Source organism: Anopheles nili, chromosome X (assembly GCF_943737925.1).
Source record: "Anopheles nili chromosome X, idAnoNiliSN_F5_01, whole genome shotgun sequence".
Taxonomy (NCBI): domain Eukaryota; kingdom Metazoa; phylum Arthropoda; class Insecta; order Diptera; family Culicidae; genus Anopheles; species Anopheles nili.
In genome coordinates this window covers 13,220,110-13,230,109 of record NC_071293.1, presented here as the reverse complement: position 1 = coordinate 13,230,109, position 10,000 = coordinate 13,220,110, and the positions used below count along the sequence as shown (strand labels likewise).

The window sequence follows — 10,000 nt, the reverse complement described above, 5'->3', positions numbered from 1 at the left end:
TCTTGCAAAAGCTGTGTTACTATGCCTTTTTATTATTAAACCCAACGATTTACATTTATTTATGAATATGTTGATTTTATTCTGCGGAGTTATATGTGTTGAGGCCCTGACTGACATGTCTAGCAATTCTTTCAGTTAGCTTGAGTTTTACTATATACGTTTGTAGAGCATTTAATGAGTACGCATGTGTGTATGTGTATGTTTGCGTATATGTTTGAGTGTTGTGTTCATATTCATAACGATTATCAAGTAACTTGCAAGGCCAAGGTATGATTCAATTCCAAAAAATCGCGATAAATATACACAAATAACCTTATATATATATATGTATACCTTATGTGAAATCATTAAGTACATATAATGTCGAGAGGTTTTACTCAAAAGTAACCAGTAATGAAAGGGGTAGGTGCTGCTCAGCTACCCTAGATCCTGAAAACGACAGTTTATATATAAATCGGGTTCTCCTGCCCAGTGAGCAGCCGGAACATAGAAGTGGGCATGGTTTTCATGAGAATCTAGAACAAAAACGAAAACATTAGCCATAAGATTCGGATAAGCTCCACTGCAGGATGTGAATACTTACCTCCCCGACAGAAGTAGCTAAGAGATTTACAATTTTTTCGTGCGGCACCGCAACGACGCTCTGATTGTTGATTTCAATTATTCGGTGACCAACACGTACACCTCCACGTTCAGCAATTCCTCCACGCAACAAGCTACAAATCTGCAACAAAACAGAAGATCCATCAGTATCTAATCCAGCATCATCAGTAGGCCTGCAGAGTATCATAAGACCACGCAACCGACCAACTTACCACGCCGTTCTGGACGCTGAACCCGAGCTGATACTTGGTGTTTGGTCGCTTGATCTTCACCTCTACCACAGGCGCACATGGCACCACGGTGAACTTGACCACCGTCTGGTTCTTGGTGTTCTTGATGTACCCCTGGCAGGTAGATAACGGCAATCCGACTAGGCTCAGCCCGTTGATGGCGATAATCTGATCGCCGATGTTGAGCTGACCACATCGAGCTGCGGCTCCTGCCGATGCCAGGTTCGCGATCACTACAGTCGGCAACATCGAACCCCAGCCAGACTCGACGATCACAACGCCCAGGATCTCGCCCTTCGCCTTCGGAACTACCACCTCCTTCTGCAGCTCTTTCTTCGCGAATATCTCCAGCTCATCACCAAAGATCTCCTGGCTGTTCAACACCTCCTGGTAATCCATCTCCTTCATAAAGCTGTGGTCCTCAATTCCGTTTGCTTTCAAGAATTCCATGTAAGCCACTTGGAACGCCTGGCCAATACTTTGGGCAATGAACTGCGCCTCCTCGCTCTCGAAAACGTGGCAAATCATCTTCGGTGTCCTGTTGCCTTTCGGTCCGCTAGCAAGCTTTTGCGAAGGTGTACTACCGCCGGTAACATGACTGACACCATGCGTACCGGATCCGGTACCAGCACCTCCGGACGAGTCGGTAGAGTCGACGTCCTGTGGTACGAAACGCCGTCGAGCCATCAACACGACCAGGTCACCGATGTCAGCTATATACGAAATGGTGCGCAACGCATGGTCCATCATAATTTCCTTGAGATCGGTGTTGAGCACCATGATCTTCTCGGTGGAGATAAAAAGATCCACCTCTGTACTTGGTTGCACTTCGCCATCGGGTGACTTTTGTGACGAAAAATAAATAAAACAAATAAACTGTTAACTGCTGTTGTTATTATAACTAAGGTGAACCAACTTACCAATGCCTGCAAACACAATGTGGGATGATGCACGCGATGTTCAAGAGATTCGTAAAAATGAATAAAAAAAGAAAGTATGAATCATATGCTTGGTACACACATGTAACTAAACTTAAAACAATACTAGCTGCGAAAATTTAAAAAAAATTGTATATTTCAAACCATACCTTTATTCTAGAAACAGCTTCTTCAGCTTGCAGCATCCGAGTTGATTTTGTTGGTTGTCCTTCACAGACCAGCTGAGTGGAACCTAAATAACGCGCTCGAAATAAGACGCCTTCAATGAGTACTGTAAATCTGTAATAGACCATAAACCAATCAATAAGCATAAGACACATTATTCCAAAACTACGGATATTGAAAAATTAACACAATTGCACTTGGAACAAGTTACTTACAGATAGGAATCCATGGAATGCATTGCAAAAAATTAAGAACGTTATAGTTTGTCGGTTTGGTCAACATTGATCGGAAACTCTCACAGAGGGTTTAAGTAAGGGAGAAATATGATATGATACTGCTAACTTACCTTCTTTATTCTTTGATTTCCGCTTTGTTTCATTGTTGCGCAATGACTTGGATTTTGTAGATCCTCCCGGGCTGCCCGAATCGTTCGACTTGTCCAGCAAGTTGCCTTCACTGAGCGAATGTTGTGGGCTCGGATTCGGGGATGTTAGCTGCGTCTGCGGTTCGTTCGGTCCATTGAAGTTGATCAGATTGCCGCTGGTCTTCGCACTCTTGTGACAAGACGGGACACCTGATCCAACAACTCCATTGACAGTGTTTCCGGTAGCCGACGATGCCATCGTAGTGACCGTAGTGCCTATATCTGGCAGGGTGACAGTCGCATTAGCAGTCGATAGCCCAGAGCCAGATGTGCTTGATGTTGGAAGGAAGCTACTGGCAGCAGAACCATTCTGCTGACTTGCGCGTGTACCAACCCCTCCCAGACGATCACCAAGAGGTCCCTGTGCTGCAGCCTTACCGTTTGCTACCACACCTGGCCCAGCAGTACCTGCGTTACCAGAATTGGAGGGCTGGGTTGTGCCCTGCTGCTTCGGAGACAGCTTTCCCAATGCAAGCAGCCGTGATCCCGTCTTGCGATCCGAGTTCCAGAGTTTATTATTGCTTTCGTCATAGAAACCCTGATCATCCAAGCGCTGGTGGCCAAGCAGTCGATCGGTTTCAAGATCCGTGTCGGGATCCTCATCCTCGTCAACGAGCGCCATCGTCTTCGCTGGCGGACTCTGCCCAATCAGCTCCTCCGTTTCTTCAGGGTAAGCTCCCGGTACTGTGGCACTAGTCTTTGTACCGGTTGGTAGCGTGGTGTGCAGTGAGGAAGGTGACGACGACAGTTTGCAAGATGTGCCTTGTACCGACTGTAATCCGTTCGACAGATTATTGGAACAGCTACCTCCAACGCTGTTCTGTATGGTTGTTACGCCATTTGCAATCGGCTTGCTACTAAAGTCCTCGCTAACTCGCGTACGTGGTATCCAGATAGGCGATAGACTGGGTGCACCTCCGCTTGCATTGCCACTGTTGCTACCAACGCCTCCACCACTTGTATTACCACCTCCCAGAGGATCCGGGAACTCACCCGAGCATATGGGTTTGTCAAAGGTCTTCCGCGTTTGGTTACCAGTAGCTAGAGTCAGATTCTTGGTTTTCTGCAAGCACAGACGAATATCTTTCAGTGTAGATTGCACATCGGAGCTGGATACTTGAGAATGGTTGAACTGTTGCTGTTGTGATTGTTGCGGTTGTTGCTGTGTTTGCTGTTGTTGCTGCTGCTGCAGTTGCTGCAGATGTTGGACTTGGTGCTGTTTTTGTTGTAACGGTTGCTGTTGGTGCAACGAGGACAGATTATCACAATCGATTGAAGATTTCCGATGTGGTGCTGGTGCTGGAGGTGGTGGAGTCGATTGTATAGTATCTGATCAGTAAAATAGGAAAATTAAAAAAAAAGTGTGCTGTTTTAATTATAGTAAAAAATCACTATTTAGCTCAACCGTCCCGTCGGAAAACGTGTTATAGTGAAAATATACCGAGACGGTTAAACTTTAAAATTGATACGTGGTACTTACTAATAGTGTAAAGTGACTCCAGCTCCGGGTCGCGATTTTTAAATATGCTTGCGTTATGTAGCATACTCGAGTTAAGCTTAAGATTACCCATGCGGAAGGTATTGTTAACAAAGAATCCCTCCACATTGGTGCCTTGAGTTTGCTGCTGTTGTGGCGTTTGCAGCGATTGCTGCTGTAGTTGCTGAGGTTGCCCTTGCGAACCGGGAGTGCCTTTTAGCTCTTTCGAAGCAATAGGCGAGGAGGATATGGATTGTTTAGCCGTAACCGAAGGAGACTGAGATCCAATCATACCGTATGCGCTTCCACCACTTGTTTGCATCAATCCACCGCCATTGCTATTGCTAGTTAGCTGTTTGACACTGCCGCTGACCAAATCCGGCGGTAGCACCCCTGGCATAGCGTTTGCATTGAGGTTGTTCTCAGAATCGGACACGTGGCCGCTAGACAGGCCATCCTCCAGCACGGGCATGGCCGCGTAGTACCGCGAGTAGTTGTTCGCGTTGTTCGCAAACAAACAATTTAAGGACTCACCCGTTCCAGTGGGGGGACCGGAAGTCGCACTAATAACACCGTTGTTTAGATCATCGCACATCGTTGCTCCAGTGCCAGAAATTAGGCCAAAATCGCTGCCATACTGGGGCGATATTTCGCTATCGTAATCCCCACAGTTCGAGTCGTAGTCAGTCGTGTCGGGCGAGTAGTTGAAGTTTTTGCTATACTTCCGAGCAAACACCTTACGTCCATCGCCACCATCTCCGTTCAGCGAGAAGTGGAGCGAGTCCTTATCATTGCCGTTTGAGATGATCGGATGTGCGTCGTAATTTGAGTCGTTAATTGCGTCGTAGCTGCTGGTGCGGCTCTCACCGTTGATGTACGCACTAAAGCGCAGCTCATTGACGTTGGAATGCTGGCTAGCTTGTTGCGTTTGGTTGTGCGAATGGGAGTCACCCGGTTGTGGCTCAGGGAACGACTTCAGAAGGCCACTCTGCACGTACATGGCATAGTCGCGAGCATCGTTCGCAGTTTGCAGCGAGGATTTAAGCGACAACCGCACACCGTCATCCTCACGACGATCGTACTCCAGGTTGTTGAACCTCTCAGTACCCTCTCGGATGCCTAGACCTACGCCCGAGTGGCCCTTAGTGTGGGATTCGGTCTTTTTCTTTCTCAATCCACAGTAGTCAGACATGCGGGGTTTGCTTTTCAGCTTGTAGTTATACTTCACCAGTGCATTCTCCTTCTCGTCATCTTCCTCTTCGTCCTCTACGTCGGCGGTATCGTCGTCCTCTTCCTCCAGCATCGGTCCGTCACTGAGCATGGGAGACTTTGGAGAACGCGAGAGGTTGTCCTGTTTACCCGACCCGTTCACATTCCCAATATAGGTAGTTTCAATCGTCTTCGATCGCTCGAGATCTACCGGATAGTCATACTGCACGTCTAGGCTCTCACCATCCTCATCAGCGCTGTCGTTATAATCGCTAAACTTTTCAACATCCTCCGTAGAGGGACACTTGAAAAATTCCTCCAGCACTTTTCGCGTCTCGGAAAACTCGTACAGGTAGTCGAATGTGGACGAGTTAGCGATCGGAGGAAAACCAGAGCTTCCCACCGTCAGCTCATCCTCCGATGGGTGTGTGTTGAGCTGAATTTTCTCCAATCGCTTGTTGCTCTCGGATGGCGATGGTTTTCCCGGTTTAACGTCACATGGCAAAACGTCGTAAACGTGGTGGTCCTGCTCCATCCTAGCCCCCATAGCTCTTCCAACATCGCTACTACTGTAGATGCTCCCTTCGTTGTCGTTAAGGGATCTGGGATTTTTCGAATCCAGCAGTATCGTTTTGCTTAAAGTAGAGTTCACTTGATCGAGCAATGAGGGAGAACAGCTGACGTTACCAGAAGACGTTTGAGCCGTGGCTACACCGTTACTGCTGCTAGAAGCCGTTGTTGGTGGTACTACGCGTTGCGGGAATCCAGGACGAGGTAACGTTAACAGTGAGGGAGAAGTCAGATTGATTTTCACACTGGACGCCAGATAGCAGTCACTCTCGTCACACAAGTTGAGCCCAAATCGGCGAGGCGAACCATCGTATTCTGTTTGAAAAGAGTAGTAATACAACAAAGTGGCAAAACGAATCGAACTGGTTAGTACTCAACGAGCTATGAACGAACCAGCCGTTACAACACCTCACTCAGCAGGTCTCAGGAAGTACTCACCAATAATGTTCGAGCCCGTGCTTGACTTCAGCTCGTTCCGCTCCTCACCGTCCTCCATCGTGACCGACTTGATGGGGTAGTGAGTCATCACTTTATCCGCAAACTCGGCCTCCAACGTCTGCTCGCCCTCTACACTGGGACTTGCCACGCTCAACCCGACGAAAGGAACATGCTCCAACTTCTGGCCCATATGTAGCACACCCTTTCGCATCCCGGACTCGTCCAGCTTGCAGTCCAGTGGTTGTGCAACCGACAGCGAGTTTCCATGTTCCTTGGCGTTACTGCTGAGGACGACGATTTCTTCGCCATCACCACTACCAATGCCACCCTGGCTACAGTGCAGGTCGCCGGTGGTCGTGTATCCCGACAGCTTGTCCTTGCGCGTACTGTTGTAGGTTTGCATCTCGTGCTGATAGTTGAAGTACTTCAGCTTGTCCTCCATGTCGCTTTCGTCCTCCAGGGGCGACTGCAGCACCATATTGTAGCAGTTGACCGGTTTGTAGGCGGACGAGGACATGCTTCGCTTCTGCAGCTGCCCCACACCACCTCCGCCACCTCCACCACCCCCACAACCACCACCACCACCAGCACTGGCACTCTTCGACTTGGGCACATTCATCGGGTAGTGTGAGACGGAGAGGTGACAATAGTTCCGCTCCATCCATCTGGCCGCACCGGAGGTGTCCTTTTTCGACCGTTCGCTCGATTCCTCGTCGTCCGAGAGCAGCAGACCTGCGCCTCCAACACCACCACCACCACCACCACCACCACCACAACTACCACCACTATTGCCCAGTGCCGCGACGCTGATAGCAGATTGATTTTCCGTCGGCGAACACGTCAACGAAGGAGGTTGATTGCTGTAGTAAAAGCTGTACCCATCCGCCGATGGGGTGTTCTTGCTGACGGATTGATTGGACGTATGCTTCATACTACTGCCGCCTCCCATGCCGAACAGCTCACCCTTCATGCCCATGCCACCACCACTGACACCACCCGATCCTGCTGCCCCGCCCCCTGCGACCGCACTTCCTGCTCCCGAACCACCACCATAGTGGTTGTTGTTGTTGGCACCACCACCTATATTGTTGTTCAAACCACAGGCGTTGAGCTGCAGAGCCTTGCCAACACCTGCCAACTCCTGCTCGGCGCCGTACTCGAACTCACTAGCGTGGGATGGCACCGCCGTGGCGTGGTTCCCACCACCACCGTTGTTGTTCCCGAAGGATCCCATATCGATGTAGCCCTTCGAGGTGGCGACGGCACTACCCTGAACCGTCTGGGCGACCACTGGAGGACTCGCTCGCGTCACGTACGTCGCCAGGGAGTGCGTCGAGCCGAGCGATAGCCCACCGACGTCCATCATGCAATTATTGTTCTTGCCGCTGGTACCGTTCGCACACGCACTGCCGCTCACAACATAATGGTAGTCACTGCGCGGTTTGCATTTGGGGAAAAGCAACGAGATTTTCTGCTCACTGAAACTCAAAGCGGACGCATCGTGCGACCCGCCGCTACTATCGTGTGTCAGCACACCTGTCGTGTCGTTACAGGCGCTGCTGCTGCTGAAAGGCATGGAGGAAATAGTACTGCTATCATTTTGGTCGACTGGGGTGCTCTCTACTGGTGTCGAGGATGACTTTTTATCGAAAGCAACGGTTGAACTAACCATAATTGAACCGCACGAATTGTTGGGCCCGTTAGTAGCCACCGATACCGATCACTAATTTGCTCCCTCTTTCTCTCTCTCTCTCTCTCTCTCCCTTTTTTCTTTCTTTCGCTCTCCCTCTCTCTCTCTCTCTTTCGCTCTCCCTCGCTTTCTCTCTATTGTTTCAACTTGCGTGGAAAGGAGTAAGGGCCAGTAAGGGGGGAACGCGACTTGCAACAAAAAAGGTCTGCACTGGACTGAATTGGCTGGCTTTCTAAACCGCCAACGAAAGGTAGCGCGCGATGTTGAGGAAGAAGTGTGTGTTATGTTGGAAGTACTGAAATGTAACAATGTAAAAACGTACTTTAATATCCGAATTAATCGATGCTCTGGCTGGTTTGCCTCCAAGGATTGCTCCTAGCTCCCGAACAATAGCGGTATGAGTAGCCGAAACGGTTGCAATGTAATGAGCAGGCGGTGAACGTACGAAGTTTTGAGAACTTGAGGGGGCCGAGCAGAAAAATCGATAATTGATCCTTGCACAAGCTTGTGATGATTTGCAGGTATGACTCACGAAAATATGAAAGAGGGACATTGAGCAGACGTTATTCTCTCTTTTATCCTCACCGCTCTCTCATATCCGATACACGTTAGACAGTGTGCCAGTGTATGTAAGGAAGAAGGTGTGTAGATGGGAATACATACACATTTCCGACTGGGGTAGGTGCGTAAAATTCATTCCGTTAAATCGTAAATGCATATTAAACTATATATATATATATATATATATATATATATATATATATATATATATATATATATATATATATATATATATATATATATAATATATTTATTTTATTCATTTTACATATATATAAATATATATATATATATATATATATATATATATATATATATATATATATATATATATATATATATATATATATATATATATATATATATATATATATATATATATATATATATATATATATATAATAAATATATTTATTTTATTCATTTTACATATATATATATATATATATATATATATATATATATATATATATATATATATATATATATATATATATATATATATATATATATATATATATATATATATATATATATATATATATATATATATATATATATATATATATATATATATATATATATATATATATATTAGTTTTATTTACTTATTCGTTAACATAATTTATCGTTGAAGGTTTACTAGTTCTTTAAGGACTGCAAATTTTAGTTCCCATAGCAATGTAGCATGTAATACAAATTCAACATATGAATGAATTGCATGCTGTAAATTAGCGAATGTGGACTATCATGCGTTGTAGAGAAAATTAGAAGAGGCTATAATTGATTTGAATGCTATATCATTCCTTGTGAGTTTGTAAGGCCTTGCTTACATCCTTTTGTGTCGGTATGGTTAAGAAAACAAATCAAAAAATTATCCAAAAACGTCCAACCTTCTAACTCATGAAGGACGGGCAGGCCCGTATTTTATCGCCATAGATAAACGAATAAACTCTCTTTAAAGACACATACCCAAGTATACATGCGTATATCTTTCATATCCTTACTGTACATGAGTATATACTCAGGCATAAATGTACAGGAAAAAATGTTCGCTCCACCTCACACACTTACGCAAAACATACGCACATATGTACACAATATAGGTTCACACATACCCGCGCACACATACACAAACTTACTGTGTGGTAGTATTAAAAGACAAATATACATATAAATATGGATCATTGAAAACTAAACTGATTTGGATGTACGCATTACAATTATTGGAAACATAAGATGGAAAACATGGTCCTAGCGCTTTGAAATATTAAGCACAAATAGCTAAACTTAAATAGCATAAGAATCCTCCTTTAGCACGACATGCAAGAAACGCTTTGTATTGCATAACAAAAATATCGCAAAGCTTAACGAGGCACAGCCAGCAGATTTTAGATTTAACCATAATTACACTTTACTGTTACTAAAATCTCTTACATTTTGACTAACCAACGATACACTAGACTTTGGAAAACCTCGTTCCGATTGTTGCACTTCGTTTGCAGGCAAAGGAAAATGTGATTTCATTTATTTTCCATTTAATTTCGTCTGTTTACCACGTACACCGATTCGCCAACACCATGCAGTTCTCGCATCGATCCTTTTGGACTTTCTTCACTCAAACCTGATAACCCCTTCGAAAGGATATATATTTTTATATTTTTACAAACGTCACTCGGTTCGTTTCCATCGCGT

At 45.5% G+C, this 10,000-nt stretch overlaps 1 protein-coding gene across 1 annotated transcript; it reads right to left on the bottom strand.

The window, feature by feature from the left end:
- Nucleotides 1-443: 443 nt before the first annotated feature.
- LOC128728759 (uncharacterized) lies at nucleotides 444-7,890 on the bottom strand. The gene is made up of 8 exons (XM_053822402.1): nucleotides 6,055-7,890; nucleotides 3,841-5,931; nucleotides 2,283-3,689; nucleotides 1,921-2,042; nucleotides 1,754-1,759; nucleotides 816-1,676; nucleotides 584-724; nucleotides 444-515 (listed from the first exon to the last, which is right to left on the bottom strand). Exons 1-8 carry the CDS (start codon nucleotides 7,724-7,726, stop codon nucleotides 444-446), a joined length of 6,372 nt encoding a protein of 2,123 aa, XP_053678377.1. The 5' UTR covers nucleotides 7,727-7,890.
- Between the last annotated feature and the right edge of the window lie 2,110 nt (nucleotides 7,891-10,000).

What these genes read in the sequence shown, in the direction of transcription:
- LOC128728759 (XM_053822402.1), bottom strand. Translation starts at nt 7,726, where the DNA reads ATGGTTAGTTCAACCGTTGCTTTCGATAAAAAGTCATCCTCGACACCA. An exon ending in CACGGGCTCGAACATTATTG is followed by an intron (nt 5,932 to 6,054) that starts GTGAGTACTTCC and finishes CTTTTCAAACAG; the next exon opens with AATACGATGGTTCGCCTCGC. An exon ending in TCAGCGTCCAGAACGGCGTG is followed by an intron (nt 725 to 815) that starts GTAAGTTGGTCG and finishes GTTTTGTTGCAG; the next exon opens with ATTTGTAGCTTGTTGCGTGG.